Here is an 18968-nt window from a genome sequence, read left to right as displayed (position 1 = left end):
CGAGTCTAGCTGCCGCATTCTGGATTAGTTGTAGTTTCTGGGTCCTCTTCAAAGGTAGTCCCACATAGAGCGCATTTCAGTAGTCCACGCAGGAGATAACTAGAGCATGCACCACTCTGGCGAGACAGTCTGCGGGCAGGTAGGGTCTCATCCTACGTATCAGATGGAGCTGGTGGGCAGCTGCCTTGGACACAGAATTGACCTGCACCTCCATGGACAGCTGTGAGTCCAAAATGACTCCCAGGCTGCACACCTGGTCCTTCAGGGGCACAGTTACCCCATTCAGGACCAGGGAGTCCTCCACACCAGCCCACCCCCTGTCCCCCAAGAACAGTACTTCTTTCTTGTCAGGATTCAACCTCAATCCATTAGCCGCCATCCATCCTCCAACTGCCTCCAGGCACAAACACAGGACCTTCACTGCCTTCACTGGTTCCGATTTAAAAGAGAGTAGAGCTGGGTATCATCCGCATATTGATGAACACCCAGCCCAAACCTCCTGATGATCTCTGCCAGCGGCTGCATGTAAATGTTGAAAAGCATGGGGGAGAGGACAGAACCCTGAGGCACCCCACAAGTGAGAGCCCAGGGGTCTGAACACTCATCCTCCAACACTACTTTGTGGACACGGCCCAGGAGGAAGGAGTGAAACCACTGTATAACAGTACTCCCAGCTCCTCTAGACGGTCCAGAAGGATGTTACGATTGATTGCATCAAAAGCCGCTGAGAGATCCAGCAGAACTAGGAAACAGCTCTCACCTTTGTCCCTAGCCCGCCAGAGATCATCAAACAGCGCGACCAAGGCAGTTTCAGTCCCATGATGAGGCCTGAATTCCGACTGGAAGGGATCCAAATGGTCCGCTTCTTCCAGGCGTGCCTGGAGTTGTTCAGCAACCACCCGCTCAGTCACTATGTCCAAGAATGGACATTTGAGACTGGGCAATAATTGCCCATATTGGCCGGGTCTGAGGATGTTTTTTAAAGAGGCGGTTTAATGACCACCTCTTTCAGAGAGCCTGGGAAGGCTTCCTCAGAGAGGGAAGCATTCACCATCCCGCAGAGCCCATTGCCCAGTCTTTTCCGGCTTGCTTTTATTAGCCAGGAAGGGTAAGGATCAAGGAGACAGGTGGTTGGTTTCACGAGTTCAAACAGCCTGTCCACATCCCCGGGGGTAACGGATTGAAATTGATTCCATGCAACTCGACCAGACAGGGCTCTAGCACTCTCCTGCCCCGGCCCTGATCCCACAGTGGTGTTTTACATCTCCATTATGTCCAAAATTCACCATTAAACTACAAGCCAGTATTTCCCATGCAGATTTTATTGCCATTCTATTATATTTCCTCTGTGCTTGCGACCTCCTGGTCTTGTGACTCCGGCCCTAAATTGCAAGGCAAAACCATGGGAGATGGGCACGTGTGTGGAGTCTGCCAGCCTCCAGTCCCTGATTAGATGATGAAATAAATAAATTAAGGTCTTATGTAGATAATAATGGTTCATAAATGTACCAAGCAAACACATACATAGATATATAGGCCACATGTCTGAAGCTGCACAGGAGAGCAGCCATGGAGCCATTTTGACTCCCAGGCTGACCAGGTGTTTTCTCTGCAAGGTCAAATGGAAGAGCCTCCCCGTTGTCTTTTCCTTCACAAATCCTGTCTTAAGGGTAGGCCTGTGTATGAATGAATGGGGTGAGCCTGTGACTTGGCTCAGGAACTAAGTACTTATCATTACAAAAGATTGGCCAGGCTCCCCAGGGTACCAATCCAGTAAACATTAACAGGTAACTTGTCAGACAGGAGGTAAACAACCCACTCAGATTTCTGCTGTAGACCTTGCTGTAGGTATGATGTGTCTGGGGGGTGGTCTTGGACTCCAGGGCAGGCAATTTAAAATGTCTGTATAAGGGCGGGCACACCTTGGTTCCGGGTCCTCCTCCTTTCCTGCCTGTGAGGGGAGCACCTTGTTGCAACAGTTGGATAAAGATCAGGCTTACAAGCTGCTTTGCTTCTGAATATTCTCTGGTTGGCCTCTTGTTATTTTCTCCCACCAATGGGGAACCTACAAAGGACTCTATAAGGACTCTTGTGTAAGGGAATAAGGGCAGATTGTTCGTTTATTACATGGCACCCTCATCTCCATAGATGACTCCATCGTCCTTATAACAAGATGTTGGGTACCCCTTGAAGCATCGTTGGTCATTTGTCACAGATGCCAACTCTCCTGAGCCAGGGAAAGGCTTGGGATGAGGTGTGTATGGTCCACGCTCGCCGGTAACCCTTATCCATTTGCAATGGTTTTGTTTTACTGGACCGGAGCCTCCGGCCACGCCGCTCTTGCCTTTGCAAAGCTGGGTTCGAGATGCGCGTTGGCTCCCTAGAGGCGCGTCATCTGATGCAAATACGCCCTGGCGGGGATTCCCCTCCCGGCGAGAGGAATTGATGGCGGTGGGCGGGTCCTTTCTCGGAATCGAGAGCCTGGACTAGGGTCGCTTTCGTTTTCTCCCTGCTGCCTGGCGGTGGAGCGGGGCGGAGACCAGACTTGCTCTCGGAGGCGCCGCGCGGCTCCTGCGCTCCTTCCAGACCAGGTAAGACTCGGAGGGGATGGGGGTGGGGGGAGAGAAGAGCATCCAAGAGGGTGGATCTTTCTTTTTACAGATAACATTTGTATTTAAGCATAATCAATTTTATAAATCATGGGATTCCCTGAATCCCCGGGCTACCCCCGCCTCCCCATGGCTTCCAATATATATCTTTTTTTCTTACTACTGCATCTAATTATATTTATCCAATTTTGTTTATATCCACTTTTAACCCTACAAAATCACAAGTCCTGCCAACGTCTTCAAGTGCTTACAGTGTTCTTTAAGATATTCTGTAAACTTTTTCCATTCCTTAAATTTCTTATCACCTTGGTGTCTGATCTTCCCCGTCAATTTTGCCATTTCGGCGCAGGCCACCATCTTGATTGTCCATTCTTCTTTGGTTGGAGTTTTCTCTTATTTCCACCCCTGGGCGAAAAGCATCCTCGCAGCTGTCACAGACATAAAGAGTCTTTTCAGGTCCTTTGGCATTTCTTCAAAGGGTGGATCTTTACAATGGGGCAGGATCTGGGAAGGGCAGCCGACAGGAGTCCATTTGCACTTGGGCTCTCAGATAGAACTCTGCACATGCTCAAAGTGTCCCTCTTCACAAAGAGGCAGGTTCTGTGGAACGACACCCCTGTGAGGTAGACTAGTATGAGTGAAGATCGAACACACACACCACCCTTCAAAAAAAATGTATTGGCCCTGACAGGGGTGCCAACTTGAATAAAATGTGGGGGGAGGGGCAGCTAAGCCCTGCCTTGCATAATCAATCACATGATGCAATACCTCAAGGACCGCCTCTTTCCATATGGACCTACCTGGACCCTGAGATCATCTTCTGAGGCCTCCTCCTCGAGAGGTCCGGAGGGTGGCAACACGAGAACGGGGCCTTCTCTGCAGTGGCTCCCCGTCTGTGGAATGCTCTCCCCAGGGAAGTTCCCCTGGCGCCTTCATTATACACCTTTAGTCGCCAGCCAAAAAGTTCCTTTTTAACCAGGCCTTTGGTTGCCCTGATCAACATCCCATACCCTTTTAAAATTTGGCTCTTTTTAAGGAGGTATTATTGGGCTCTTGCCTTTATTTTTAATTTATATACTGTGATCTTCTTATACAAACTGCCCTGAGACCTCCGGGAATAAGGCAGTGTGAAACTCGAAAAATTAAAATATCATGGAAAATTTCATTTATTTCAGTAATTCAACTTAAAAGGTGAAATGCTAAACCAGATGGATCAATAGGGGTCTGACTAGGTATAAAGCAGCTGAACTGAAGCACTTAACGCTGCAACATTTTGTTGCAGTACCCCGCTTTTCTTTGCCTATGGCCCACTTGCAGATCTAGTACAGTGGTACCTCAGGTTAAGTACTTAATTCGTTCTGGAGGTCCGTACTTAACCTGAAACTTAACCTGAAGCACCACCTTAGCTAATGGGGCCTCCTGCTGCCGCCGCGCCACCAAAGCACGATTTCTGTTCTCATCCTGAAGCAAAGTACTTAACCTGAAGCATTATTTCTGGGTTAGCGGAGTCTGTAAGCTGAAGCGTATGTAACCTGAGGTACCACTGTATGTTGGCTCCTTCCCCTTGCTCCCCTCTTTCGTGGTTCATCTCTGCAGGCGGCTGAGACCTCATTGAAGGGAAGATGGCAGCGAACATGGAAAATTTGCCCGAACACATTCTGTTGGATATCTTGTCTCTGGTTCCAGCAAGCGACCTCATTTACAATTGCCGGCTGGTCTGCTCTCAGTGGCGGGATTTGGTAGACCTGCCGGTTCTGTGGAAGCGCAAGTTCCAGAAAAGGGATCACGACGATTCTCCAAAGCCATTGGCTTTCTACATTTTCTCCCGCCTAAAGAAGAACTTAATCAAGAATCCTGATGGCCAAGGTATGTCCCCATTTATCTGGTAGAATAAAACGCTCCTGGACAGAAATATGAATAATAAAGCCTTTAGGAACATAGGAAGCTGCTGTACTCTGAGTCCCAATATTGGTTCATCTAGCACCGTCATGTCTACACTAGGGCTGGGCAATATATCATCCAAGACCGGTTTGAAGTTCACCTGATGATATTTTTTTCATAATATTTGAGCTGGTTTTCAACATCGGGATAACTCACTGCAATGTTATCAGCAGCTAAACCTGACAATATCACCAGTTAAACATTGCAATCTACCATCGTGTCTGAAATGAGGATGGAACTATACAGAGGCGAACAGGACAATGTCCTGGCAACTGCTACTACGTAGGGGTCTGAAACAGATAAATGACAATATTATCAATTATCACACATTCTGTTTCATCTGCAGGCAAGCCAAAATGCATCCCAGCAGGACTACATCCCAGCGTGGTGTAGTGGTTAAGAGCGGTAGTCTCGTAATCTGGTGAACCGGGTTCGCGTCTCCGCTCCTCCACATGCAGCTGCTGGGTGACCTTGGGCCAGTCACACTTCTCTGAAGTCTCTCAGCCCCACTCACCTCACAGAGTGTTTGTTGTGGGGGAGGAAGGGAAAGGAGAATGTCAGCCGCTTTGAGACTCCTTAGGGTGGTGATAAAGCGGGATATCAAATCCAAACTCTTCTTCTTCTTCTTTTTTGGCTTTGGGCTTGGCTACCAAATGGTGGTATTCAGGACAATCCAAAGTGCGATGGTGAGTCATAGTAAATACAAATAATCTGGGACTGCCAGACCGCCAGCAGACCTGCTAGGAGACAGAAGAAGCAGCAGTGGCAGAAACACCTGGCCATGACTGCGGTATCTGTCTGTCTGTCTGTCTGTCTGTCTGTCTATCTATCTATCTACACACACACACACACACACACACACACACACACACACACTGTACCATATGTATATAAATAATTGCATATTCTAAATAGCCAAGCACCGTGTCTTTTCCAGGTGTAAGAACTGAGAGGTTACTGAACTACAGCTCCCATCCACCCCAGCAATCGAGAAATGACCCAGGATGATGGAAATGGTAGTTTAGCAACATCTGGGGGGGGGGCAAAGTTTCCCTACATCTGCTCCTCAGAGTAGACCTGTTGGAATTAATGGACCCAAAGTAATAATGTCAGTTAACTTCAGGGTGTCTACTACTTAATCATGCAAACCAAGGGTGATAATTTAACTACGGTCATTTCTGGACTGCCTGTTTTTTGCCTCTTTATCCTGATTATTTGCCCCACATTTAAGGATACTGGCTATTTATCGAGAAAATTCATTTGTGGGGAGATTTTATGGCATTGCATCAAGAAGTTTGATTTTGTTGTGATGCGGGTTGCTTGCACACCATCGCCAAACCAGCCTAAATCTGAGACCCTGAACTTGCCATTATGCAGTTGGGTCCCTCTTGGAAACAGGGACAGTCTGAAAGTGGCCTAAGTCATTCTTGTTTTCTTTCTAACCCATGGGCTGCTTCCATGCACTCAAAGCCTCTCCCTTCATTTTCTGTCTCCCCGTCACACACGCTGCGTCAGATGGCCTGGACTCCTGGGAAATCCAGACGCCTGCTGAGGGCCACTGGGAAACTGAGGAACTGTCCATAGAAGACTCAAAAAGTGTCGGTGAGATGCTCAGCCCTTATAAAATGGGCGATTTTTGGGAGAATGATGAGGATGCTCCTGTTCAGCTCTACAAATGCTTTGTTGCACTTAACAGGTGAGGAACCTATCATTGTCCAAACTCAAATCCACTTAAAGATGAGGAAAGGGAGTTTTCATATGCCCCCCTCTCAATAAATATAACCCATTAAAATGCAATGGTTACTAAAGGGTTTAGCAATTTGCATCACCAAATCCTATCAAAGGAGCTGTTCTTTTTTTCTTTTTTCTTTTTGTATGGACTAAAGAAGTGTGTGTTGTGGGGAGTGGGGAGAGCCAAATGCTGTGGGTAAAAGGTCAAGGTCAAGGACCCTTGGATGGTTAAGTCCAGTCGCGAACGACTCTGGGGTTGCTGCGCTCCTCTCGCTTTCAGGTTGAGGGAGCCGGCGTTTGTCCACAGCTTTCTGGGTCATGTGGCCAGCAGGACTAGACTGCTTCTGGCGCAACGAAAAATTGTGACCAGAGCGCACGGAAACACAGTTTACCTTCCCGCTGCAGTGGTACCTATTTATCTACTTGCACTGGCGTGCTTTCGAACTGCTAGGTTGGCAGGAGCTGGGACAGAGCAATGGGAGCTCACTCCTTTGTGGGGATTCGAACTGCCGACCTTCTAATGGGCAAACCCAAGAGGCTCAGTGGTTTAGACCACAGTGCCACCCATATCCCCCAATGCTGTGGGGTAGTGATGGTGTTCCTTAATGTCTCAGGCCCTGCAGCAAGTCTCAGCTCATCACCTTGAAGGATGAGGGCTACTGGGATGAACTGATGGATGAAGCCAGACCCACGATTGAGGTGAAGGACTGGTGAGTGCCAAGTGTCCTGTCCAGGCTGGGGCGCAGGGAGGGTGGACACCCCAAACCAAGTTCTCGGCATGTGTGAGATCCCAAGGATAGAGGTGGTCAGTGAGTTGAGGGGAGGGGAGGTCAGAGGGGAGGGTCTGCTTGGACCTAGGTTTCAGCCCCAGGGGCAGTTGTCTAGAGGAATGAAGGCTGCCATTGGCCATCACTTCCAGGGCGGCACAGAGAGGGCAGTGGTTCCCAAGGGTTTCAGTCAGGGAGCATTCCCAGTCTTAGCTGGATTGAACAAGAGACCTTCTGTATGCAAAGCAGAAGCTCTAACCACTGATCTACTGCCCATTAGGGATTGCACTTTGTCTCCGCTTATTTAGAATGGCACCCAGTCTAAATTAGTTAGCAGATGTGTTCATCAGGAAGGCACTGGGACCCATCTTTTAGTTTTATTTTGAATGTTAACGAGACACTTCCTAATATTGAGTCTCTTCACTTCCCTGACCAAAGATACCCAGAAATATAAAAATGCCGGTACCAAGATCCAGTCCTTTTTTCCTGGGGGATGCAGGAGTACACATATCCCTAAGGTAAACTATTGGATACCAAACCAAGAAACACCAGGACTGGTTTGATGAGAATGACAGTGAGATTGAATGCATGATTGACAAGAAAAGGAAGGCCATTCAGATCTGGCAAAGAGATAGAAACTGTGCCACTAAGAATAAACCTATGCCAACGCTAAGGCTGAGGTTCAAAGAGGAACCAGAGAACTAAAAACCACGTGGTGGATAAAAAAAGCTCAAGAGATCCAACCCTTAGCTGACACTCATGATGCACAGAGTTTCTTTAAAGCCACAAAGAACATCTATGGGCCTATGCCCCCTGTGCTCAGCAGACGGTACCACACTTCTAAAAGATAAAGAAGCCATTGCACTGCGCTGGAAAGAACGTTACCAACATCTCCTTAACCGCAACTCCCCTGTAGCGGCTGAGGTCCTCTCACAAATTCCACAAAAACAAGTTAGAGATGAGCTTGCAGTATCTCCAAATCTGGGAGAGTTGTGTACAGCTATTAACCAAATGAAAAACAACAAAGCCAGTGGACCTGATGGGATACCTGCCGAAATCTTCAAAGTGGGTGGAATTGAACTTACACAACAACTTCACAAGCTCATCGAAAAAAATCTTCTGTATGCTGATGACAACGTAGTGTGTGCACACTCAGAGGATGACCTCAAAACCATGCTAAATATCTTTGCAGAAGACCATGCCCCGATGCCGGGCGGCGGGGACGGGGCGGGGCATGGTCACCGCCGCCGGCGTTTAAAAGCACTCTGGGGAAAGCAGCGAAGCGCGCTGCTTTCCCCGAGCATCGGGAAGTCTGGCGGGGGTCCTTGGGATTCCCTCCCACCCCCCGCCTTTAAAAGCACTCCGGGGAAAGCAGCAAAGCGCGGCACGCTTTGTTGCTTTCCCCGGAGTGCTTTTAAAGGCGGGCGGCTGGGAGGGAATCCCAAGGACCCCCGCCGGACTTCAAAAGAGCTTCGGGAAGTCCGGCGGGGGTCCAAGGGATTCCCTCACCGCCGCCCATCTTTAGAAGCGCTCGGGGAAAGCAGCGCGCTTCGCTGCTTTCCCCAGAGTCCTTTTAAACGCAGGCAGCAGTGAGGGAATCCCTTGGACCCCCTCCGGACTTCCCGCAGCTCTTTTGAAGTCCGGTGGGGGGAGAAGGGCTTTTCTTCCTACCGCCAGCCTTCAGAACAGCCTTCTGAAGGCTGGCGGTGGGAAGAAAAGCCGTTCTCCCCCCGCCTGCCTACAGAAGAGGTTCGAGGAAAGAGGCGAAGGAGCGCTGCCCCTTCACCTCTGTCCCCGGAGCTTGCCGTTCCCCGGACCTGGTCTGAAGGTGGTTTCCATAGGAACGCATTAATTGATTTTCAATGCATTCCTATGGGAAACCGTGCTTCGCAAGACGAAAAACTCGCAAGAAGAAAAAACTCGTGGAACGAATTAATTTCGTCTTGCGAGGCACCACTGTATTGTGAAACATAGACCACTTATAAACGCCATCTCCAACTCCTCGAAAGATTCCATCAACGGTGTCTCTGAAAAATTTTACACATCACTTGGGAAGACAGGTGAACTAATATCAGTGTACTGGAAGAAGCAAATATCACCACTGTTGAAGCAATGATTCTTAAACATCAGCTTTGTTGGACTGGTCATGTTGTGCAGATGCCTGATTATCGTCTTCCAAAGCAACTACTCTATTCCGAACTTAAAAATGGAAAGTGTAATGCTGGTGGTCAACAAAAGAGGTTTAAAGACTGTCTCAATACAAATCTTAAAAAATGTAGTATAAACACTGACAACCGGGAAACACTGGCCTGCGAGTGCTCCAGTTGGAGAACAACCTTTAAAAAAAGGTGTCATGGGCTTTGAATACACTCGAACTCAGGACGCAAGGGAGAAACATGCTAAGAGGAAGGCACGCTTGGCAAACCCTCACCGTGATCAACTCCTGCCGGGAAACCTCTGTCCCCACTGTGGAAGGATGTGTGGATCCAGAATTGGCCTCCACAGTCACTTATGGACTCATTGTTAAAACCGTGTTAATGGAAGACAATCTTACTTGGCTACGAGGGATCGCCAAAGAAGAAGAAGAAGATAGAAGAAGATACCCTAAACATGTGAATCTAACGGGAGAAGAAACTAAAAAAATGTAGCTTCTTCTCTAGCACGGTGAATAGTCAGCTGTGTAATATGAAGTACAGTGGTACCTCGGGTTAAGTACTTAATTCGTTCCGGAGGTCCATACTTAACCCGAAACTGTTCTTAACCTGAAGCACCACTTTACCTAATGGGGCCTCCTGCTGCCACCATGCCTCCGGAGCACAATTTCTGTTCTCATCCTGAAGCAAAGTTCTTAACCCGAGGTACTATTTCTGGGTTAGCGGAGTCTGTAACCTGAACATAGCTGTCAACTTACAGATTTGAAAATAAGGGACCAGCAGCCTTGAAAATAAGGGACCTGCAGCCAAAATAAGGGACCTGCAGCCTCACCTGTTCCAGGCACTCCAGTCTTCCTGTCCTCCTGCAGTCTGGTCAAACTCATGCTGGTAGCTTCGAGAACACTGTCCAACTGTCTGGTTATCAAGTGGTAATAACCTTTACAGTGGTACCTCGGGTTACATACGCTTCAAGTTACATATGCTTCAGGTTACAGACTCTGCTAACCCAGAAATAGTGCTTCAGGTTAAGAACTTTGCTTCAGGATGAGAACAGAAATCGTGCTCCGGCGGCGTGGCAGCAGCAGGAGGCCCCATGAGCTAAAGTGGTGCTTCAGGTTAACAGTTTCAGGTTAAGAAGAAGCTTCAGGTTAAGAACGGACCTCCGGAACGAATTAAGTACTTAACCCGAGGTACCACTGTACTGCTTTTTTGAGGCAGGGAGCTTGAGATTTTAAGCTTGTTTGGGTTCTGTCATTCTGTTCCTTTCCCTTCCAGGGCAAGCGGCCGGTTACCTTGATCGGTTTCAGTCTTGGCGCCAGGGTCATCTACTTCTGCCTCCAGGAAATGGCCAAGGAGGAAGGTGCGTGCTGGAGGGAGGTTGGGGAGTCAGGCCGTAAGATAGCTGAGACAGTGTTTCTTCTTCATCAGCAGTGTAGTACTCTGTGGTTGCGGGGGGGGGGGTGTCTCAAAGACCCCTTGTAGCAGGGTCTCCACTTCCAGCATCCCAGGGCCAACCAATAATCATGAAAGGGGAGCTTGTGAGCCACTGAAAAGGAGTCTTCTCACCATTTGTGCCAACAGGGGCCAATCGGAATGAAAGGAGGCGGGTCCAAAACTGGCCATTTAGGCCAAACTTGGGTCTCCAGCCGTTTTTGCACTACAATTCCCAGGAAAAATCCATGCCAAATTGCTGTCCTATGAGATCTCGCCCACTGAATTGCTCAAACTGGATCTAAATGTGGCAAAAAGGTGTATAAATCAAAGGCTGGATGATGCGGAGCTATACCAAAATTTCGTAGCTGGTGGTGGAGTCTGCTCGCCGTTAAATTTCGGCATAACCCCTATCTACCGCGCTCCGTCCTACTTAACATCGCTTATGGCCACGTCTCACCGATATGCCTTCATTAGAGCTAAGTTTAATGTCTTTCCAACAAACGTGCTGAGACATAGATTCACTAAGGGCCAAGTCCCTTCAATGTGTGCGTGTGAAATGAAAACATCTGAATCTCTACATCATGTTATGTTTATCTGCCCTTTGTACAGTTCAGCCCGTGCTAGTATACTAAACTCCATAATCCAGCCTATGGCTGACAAATCAATAGACCTACAGCTTGCCTGGGTTCTTTAAGATGTGGATCCTTATATTACCCTACAGGTTGCTAAATTCCTAACAGCCGTCCTCTCGTACAAGAGACGGAATGGAATGTTAGCTGATTATTGATAGTTATAAGAATTTTCTATAATGACATCAGACATTGATTTTAGTGTAGTGCCTAAAATTTTTTTTAATCTTAATCTTAAACTTTTCTTATGAATGGCTAGTATCTGTCCTTGTGAGTTGTGAACTGTGTTATACTACTTGTGGCTTGTACGAGTCCGCTGTTTTATTTGATTTGATTTGTTTTGATTTGTTTTGTTGTGTTGTGTTTCATGATGGGCGTAAAGCCGAATAAACATTTTGATTTGATTTGATCCCATCTTCCTTGACCACTGGTCCTGCTAGCTAGGGATGATGGGAGCTGTAGTCCCAACAACACCTGGAGACCCAATTTTGAGAACCTTAGGCACACTGAAAGCACAAGGAGCTTCCTGCATTTCAGTGGGTTGGGCCAGATGACCTTGGGGGATTCCCTTCCAACTCTGTTTCGAGAGAATGGGGTGCAAGTTCTGCTAGGTACAAGGAGAACTCCGGGGAAAACACAACTTGGCTCACTCCAAAGGAATTGATGAAAGGCGACATGCGGAAATATTGGGTTGCAATGCACCCTAATTATTATTATTGCATAATTATAAGATTATGGGACGCGGGTGGCACTGTGGGTTAAACCAAAGAGCCTAGGACTTGCCAATCAGAAGGTCGGCGGTTCAAATCCCTGCAACGGTGTGAGCTCCCGTTGCTCGGTCCCTGCTCCTGCCAACCTAGCAGTTTGAAAGCACGTCAAAGTGCAAGTAGATAAATAGGTACCCGGCCAGGGTCAATTCAGGGACCCGGCGAAAGGTGTATGTAACTTACAGATGCACGCCTGAAAGAGCCTGGTTTTGCTGCAGGCCTGGGCAGGTGGCAAACCCTGTCAAAGGCAAAGGGCACCTGTTTGCTTATAGAAGGTCCTAGGCTCAATCCCCAGCATCATATCCAGTTGGGCTGGGAACGCGCCATTGCTGCCAGTCAGTGCAGGCAGTATTGAGCTATCTGGACCCAAGAGTACGGTTCAGTATAAGGCAGCTTCTGGTTCTGATATGCAACAAGAGGGAGTTGCAAAAGGCAGGGGCCACACCCTAAAGCAGTGTTTCCCAACCACTGTTCCGCGGCACACTAGTGTGCCGCGAGATGTTGCCTGGTGTGCCGTGGGGAAAATTCGAAAGATTTTTTTTTTTTTTTGTAAAAGTCAAATTAGGTCCTAATCTATCCCTCGAGCGCCTCTTGTCCGTTATTGTGACGCATGAAGCGTGTTCCCGCCCACTCCCCGCCCTCCCTTGCTTCTCTCTCTCTCTCTCTGTGGCGTTCTCCGCCGCTTCCTGCTGGGCATGCGCAGCTCGCCTCGCGCTTCCATTCCGGCCCCTCCTTCCCCCGACTACCCCGCCCCTCCGTTCCTTTCTCTTTCTCGCGTGTCAGAGAGCGGCGGCGCGAGCGTGGCGGTTCCCTCAGGGCTGACGGAGGGCTCGAGGAGGAGGAGGCAGGACGTGGAGGCGGAGAAAGTGGCGGCGGCCACCCCCCACCTCCGGCTCGAGGCCCGCGTAGAAAGCTGAGGGGGAGAGATAGATAGAGGTGGGCGGCGGCGGCGGCGACCACGACCAACCGCCACAGTAGTTGTAGCGGTGGCGACGGCGAGCAGGGACTCCCGCTCTCTCTCCGTCGTGTCTCTCTCTCTCTCTCTCTCTCTCCCGGGCCCGTCCGTTGAGTCTCCCGCGCGCCTCGGCTACAAGATGAGCATCGAGATCCCGCCGGGTCTGACTGAGCTGCTGCAGGGCTACACGGTGGAGGTGCTGCGGCACCGGCCGCCAGACCTGCTGGCCTTCGCCGCCGAGTACTTCGCCAAGCCGCGCTCTCCTTCCTGCCTCGCTTTACTGCCTCCTCCCCCCCACCCCCAAAGCTTGGAGGTTCCCCGGCGCCGACCCACAGGTTTGACCCCCTTCTCACACCTGTTCGCGCTCCTTGCACGGAATGTGGCGGATGGGGAGGAACGGGGCTCGCCGCTGCCTCCGCTCGCCCTCCCCCCCTCAGCCGGCGGTCCTGCGATTCTTGGCTTTTTGGCGGTTGGCACAGAAGGAAGGCAAGGGGGAGGGGAAAAAATTGAATCTTACACTTTCGTGCGTCCCTCCCGGCGTGACGCTGCGTGCTGACGTCACGGGGCTGTAATGGTGGTGTGCCTAGAGATTTTTTTCATGAAACAAGTGTGCCTTTGCCCAAAAAAGGTTGGGAAACACTGCCCTAAAGGCCTAGGTAAAGGTAAAGGGACCCCTGACCATTTTGGTCCAGTCGTGGCCGACTCTGGGGTTGTGGCGCTCATCTCGCTTTATTGGCTGAGGGAGCCGGCGTACAGCTTCCGGGTCATGTGGCCAGCATGTGGGGAACCAGAGCAGCGCACAGAAATGCCGTTTACCTTCCCGCCAGAGCGGTACCTATTTATCTACTTGCACTTTGACGTGCTTTTGAACTGCTAGGTGGGCAGGAGCAGCGAACGAGCGACGGGAGCTCACCCCGTCATGGGGATTCGAACCGCCGACCTTCTGATTGGCAAGTCCTAGGCTCTGTGGTTTAACCCACAGCGCCACCCGCATCAGAGTTTTAGGGCAGCAGCTGAAGAAGGAACAAAAAGGGTTTTCTTGTGTGAGTTTCTTGTGGCTGTTTAGCTGCTCTCTCTGGGCAAAGGTCAGAGGGGGCAGGGCTTCTGTTGAGGTAGGTGATTAGCTGTGGGAGGAGCTTATCAGAGCTTTAGGGCAGCGGCGCGCGCCTAGCGGCGTGCGCAGTTTGATCCATATTTTAGATTTAGGGGAGCTAGTCTCAAACATTTGTTGGGGGAGACCTAGGTTTTTTGGGAGGGATTTATTTGTCCTGTCTCCACACTTTTTATGATAGAGGACCACTGTAGTCACCCCCAACGACACGTTCCCAAGATGGAGGGTGAGGGAACAGCTGCAGTCGCCTGTGGTTCCTGCGCAATGTTTGCCATCTTGCCAAAGGTTGCAGGCAGCTTTACCTGCAGCAATTGCATGTTGATTGCCCTCTTAAAAGACAAAGTCCAGCAACTGGAGGAACGTGTAGCTACGCTCCAAAGAATTGGAGAGCTGGAACTCTTCTTGGAAGCAACAGAGCACACCGTCTCCACCAAGGAAGAGACAGGGGACTCCCCTGAGAAGGTGGCTAGTTCACCAACACAGGAGTCAGATATATGGAGAAACGTGACTCAAAGAAGTAGGAGGCCCAGGGTTCGCTCTGATTGTTTAGAAATACGCAATCGCTTTGAGGTCCTTTCCCCTAGCATGGAAGACGAAGAGCAGACTCCATTTGAGGATCTCTCCCTCATTACAGTCGATCAGGTATATGAAGACGAGGAGCAAAGGCAGTCCTCTGGGAATGTCCAGGCGACCTTGGAACCGACAGCTCACAGAAGAACCCCGACCAGACCTAAGAGGAGGCGTGTGGTGGTGATAGGGGATTCCCTACTGAGGGGAACAGAAGCAGTGATCTGTGGGCCTGACAAGATGTCTCGGGAAGTGTGCTGTCTCCCCGGGGCTAAGATCCAAGATGTAACTGAACGACTGCAAGGAATCATAAAACCCACTGACAAATACCCCTTCCTCTTGGTTCATGTGGGAACCAATGACACTGCAAGCAATAGCCTCCAGAAGATCAAAAGAGATTACGAGGCTCTGGGCAGGAAATTGAAGCAATTAAATGCACAAATTGTCATCTCATCTGTCCTCCCAGTTGAACGACGTGGCCCAGGGAGAGAGGGGAAAATAGTGGAAGTGAACAACTGGCTTCGCAAATGGTGCAAACAGGAACGGTTTGGATTCTTAGATCACGGAATGCAGTTTCTTGAAGATGGACTTCTGGCAAGCGATGGGCTGCACCTCACAACGGTTGGGAGGAATGTTTTTGCAAAAAATCTCAGAAACCTCATCAGGAGGGCTTTAAACTGACTAATGTGGGGGAGGGAGACAGTGCTCCTGAAGGTAGGAGTCTATCAATTGATGAAGATGATCATCCAAATGTCATAGACCGAATGGAGCAAAGAGCATGCAGACCTAGTGGTGGGAGGAGAAAATCCTTAAATAAGAGACACGGGGGAATGATTAATGGACTTCAATGTCTGTACACTAATGCGCAAAGCATGGGAAATAAACAAGATGAGCTTGAGCTCCTGGTACAGCAAACTAAATATGACATAATAGGAATCACTGAAACCTGGTGGGATAAATCCCACGATTGGAATGTAATAATGGAGGGATACAATCTATTTCAAAGAAACAGACCAGACAAGAAAGGAGGAGGAGTGGCGTTATATGTCAGGGATGTGTATACCTGTGAAGAGATCCAAGATTTAGAACCTCAAAGCCAAAGTGAGAGCATTTGGGTCAAAATTAAGGGGGAGAAGAATAACAGTGACCTCATTGTGGGAGTTTACTATAGATCCCCAAGCCAAACGGAGGACATAGATGATGCCTTCCTGGAACAGATGGCCAAGCATGCAAAAGGAAGGGAGATAGTAGTAATGGGGGACTTCAATTACCCGGATATTTGTTGGATGTCAAACTCAGCCAAGAGCATAAGGTCAAACAGATTCCTCACTGCCCTTGCAGACAACTTCATTGTCCAGAAAGTGGGAGAAGCAACAAGAGGAACAGCCATTTTAGATCTGGTCCTAACCAATGTTGATGACCTGGTTAGTGGGGTAGAAGTGGAAGGATCATTAGGCACGAGTGATCATGCTCTTCTGAAGTTTACTATACAGCGGAAAGGAGCAGCCAAGCATACTAGGACTCAATTTCTCGACTTTAAGAAAGCCGACTTCATAAAGCTTAGGGAAGTGCTGGGTGAGATCCCATGGACAGTAATACTAAAAGGAAAGGGAGTTCAAGATGGCTGGGAGTTTGTTAAGAGGGAGATAGTAAAAGCACAACTTCAGGCAATACCAATGAGACGGAAACATGGAAGGTGCCTAAAGAAGCCAGGGTGGCTATCTAAAGAACTTTTAACTGAGTTAAGATTAAAAAAGGATGTGTACAAAAAATGGAAAAGGGTGGAAACCACCAAAGAGGAATTCAAACAAATAGCCAGCACGTGTAGACACAAAGTCAGAAAAGCTAAAGCACAAAATGAACTCAGGCTTGCTAGAGAGGTTAAAAGCAACAAAAAAGGCTTTTATGGGTATGTTCGTAGCAAAAGGAAGAACAAAGAAACCGTGGGGTCACTCAGAGGAGAAGATGGTGAAATGCAAACAGGGGACACAGAAAGGGCTGAACTCCTCAATGCCTTCTTTGCCTCAGTCTTCTCCGATAAAGAAAACAATGCCCGACCTGAAGAATTTGGAGCAAATGATTCAGCAGAGGAAACACAGCCCAGAATAACTAAGGAGATAGTACAAGAATACTTGGCTAGTCTAGATGTATTCAAGTCTCCAGGGCCAGATGAACTGCATCCAAGAGTATTAAAAGAACTGGCAGATGTGATTTCAGAACCACTGGCAGTCATCTTTGAGAATTCCTGGAGAACAGGCGAAGTCCCGGCAGACTGGAGGCGGGCAAATGTTGTCCCTATTTTCAAAAAGGGGAAAAGAGAGGACCCAAATAATTACCGCCCAGTCAGTCTGACATCAATACCAGGGAAGATTCTGGAGCAGATCATTAAGCACACAGTCTGTGAGCACCTAGAAAGGAATGCTGTGATCACCAATAGTCAGCATGGATTTCTGAAAAATAAGTCATGTCAGACTAACCTGATCTCGTTTTTTGACAGAATTACAACCCTGGTAGATGAAGGGAATGCAGTGGATGTAGTCTACCTTGATTTCAGCAAGGCATTTGACAAGGTGCCCCATGATATTCTTGTAAAGAAGCTGGTAAAATGCGGTCTTGACTATGCTACCACTCAGTGGATTTGTAACTGGCTGACTGATCGAACCCAAAGGGTGCTCATCAATGGTTCCTCTTCATCCTGGAGAAGAGTGACTAGTGGGGTGCCACAGGGTTCTGTCTTGGGCCCGGTCTTATTCAACATCTTTATCAACGACTTGGATGATGGACTCAAGGGCATCCTGATCAAATTTGCAGATGACACCAAACTGGGAGGGGTGGCTAACACCCCAGAGGACAGGATCACACTTCAAAACGACCTTGACAGATTAGAGAACTGGGCCAAAACAAACAAGATGAACTTTAACAGGGAGAAATGTAAAGTATTGCACTTGGGCAAAAAAAATGAGAGGCACAAATACAAGATGGGTGACACCTGGCTTGAGAGCAGTACATGTGAAAAGGATCTAGGAGTCTTGGTTGACCACAAACTTGACATGAGCCAACAGTGTGACGCGGCAGCTAAAAAAGCCAATGCAATTCTGGGCCTCATCAATAGGAGTATAGCATCTAGATCAAGGGAAGTAATAGTGCCACTGTATTCTGCTCTGGTCAGACCTCACCTGGAGTACTGTGTCCAGTTCTGGGCACCACAGTTCAAGAAGGACACTGACAAACTGGAACGTGTCCAGAGGAGGGCAACCAAAATGGTCAAAGGCCTGGAAATGATGCCTTATGAGGAACGGCTAAGGGAGCTGGGCATGTTTAGCCTGGAGAAGAGGAGGTTAAGGGGTGATATGATAGCCATGTTCAAATATATAAAAGGATGTCACATAGAGGAGGGAGAAAGGCTGTTTTCTGCTGCTCCAGAGAAGCGGACACGGAGCAATGGATCCAAACTACAAGAAAGAAGATTCCACCTAAACATTAGGAAGAACTTCCTGACAGTAAGAGCTGTTCGACAGTGGAATTTGCTGCCAAGGAGTGTGGTGGAGTCTCCTTCTTTGGAGGTCTTTAAGCAGAGGCTTGACAACCATATGTCAGGAGTGCTCTGATGGTGTTTCCTGCTTGGCAGGGGGTTGGACTCGATGGCCCTTGTGGTCTCTTCCAACTCTATGATTCTATGATTCTATGATCTCTAAAGGCCTATACATCATAAAGAAATCATCTGCAGGAGGCCTTGTCCTGCCCAGTGCACTTTATTGGTCAGGTACATAACAGACCAGGCAACGTTTTACACAAAGTTGGCACCGTCCTCCTCGAAGCGCCACGGCGTCAGGCTTCCTGGGATCGCCTCCAAGCCTCCCACAGAGGCTCTTTCGTCACGACAGCATCCGTTACTAAAAGTCCGCCTGAGCCGTCTTCGCATCCTCGCACGCCATCCTGTTTTCTTCCTCCTTTTCCTTAAAAGTCGCCGTTCTCGGCTGCCGTTGCCCACCCCCACGCCTGACAGTTCTCCTATTTAACTTGGAAAACAATCTGCCAACTGCTAACATGAGTCGCGACCTCCTGTATTAATAGCTCCACTCAGTGGCAACGAGGAATCGAATGGTCACGATCGCTCGCCAACGTGTGTTTGTGTCCCCCCTCCCCCGGTCTTCCTTGCCGCAGACGGTTATGCTGGGACGATTTATACCAATTAATATAACGAGATGCATCCCCACCGAAAAGGGAGGGACCGTATCCAATATTTCCAGGTGCTTCGTTGAAATTGCTGCGTGGTAATACACAGCGCTCAACGCCCGCTCCTT

The 18968-nt window shown here is 48.9% G+C and overlaps 2 protein-coding genes across 2 annotated transcripts in view; both read left to right on the top strand.

The window, feature by feature from the left end:
• LOC114602813 (F-box only protein 44-like) lies at positions 1-8153 on the top strand. Its single transcript, XM_077931100.1, has 4 exons — positions 1-2591; positions 4206-4475; positions 6066-6246; positions 6896-8153. The coding sequence occupies exons 2-4, from the start codon at positions 4232-4234 to the stop codon at positions 6993-6995; spliced, it is 525 nt and encodes a 174-aa protein (XP_077787226.1). The 5' UTR covers positions 1-2591; positions 4206-4231; the 3' UTR covers positions 6996-8153.
• A 2222-nt stretch (positions 8154-10375) lies between these two features.
• Positions 10376-18968, top strand: part of TMCO4 (transmembrane and coiled-coil domains 4) — a 31410-nt gene continuing 22817 nt past the window's right edge. The window contains exon 1 of the mRNA XM_077931097.1: positions 10376-10561. Within this exon, the coding sequence (XP_077787223.1) occupies positions 10546-10561 (16 nt within the window). The 5' untranslated portion in view covers positions 10376-10545. The remainder of the gene's footprint in view (positions 10562-18968) is intronic.

Source organism: Podarcis muralis, chromosome 7, assembly GCF_964188315.1.
Source record: "Podarcis muralis chromosome 7, rPodMur119.hap1.1, whole genome shotgun sequence".
NCBI classification, from domain to species: Eukaryota; Metazoa; Chordata; class Lepidosauria; order Squamata; family Lacertidae; genus Podarcis; species Podarcis muralis.
This window is presented reverse-complemented; position numbering and strand designations above follow the sequence as displayed.

What these genes read in the sequence shown, in the direction of transcription:
- LOC114602813 (XM_077931100.1), top strand. Translation starts at nt 4,232, where the DNA reads ATGGCAGCGAACATGGAAAATTTGCCCGAACACATTCTGTTGGATATC. An exon ending in CAAGAATCCTGATGGCCAAG is followed by an intron (nt 4,476 to 6,065) that starts GTATGTCCCCAT and finishes ACGCTGCGTCAG; the next exon opens with ATGGCCTGGACTCCTGGGAA. An exon ending in TGCTTTGTTGCACTTAACAG is followed by an intron (nt 6,247 to 6,895) that starts GTGAGGAACCTA and finishes TTAATGTCTCAG; the next exon opens with GCCCTGCAGCAAGTCTCAGC.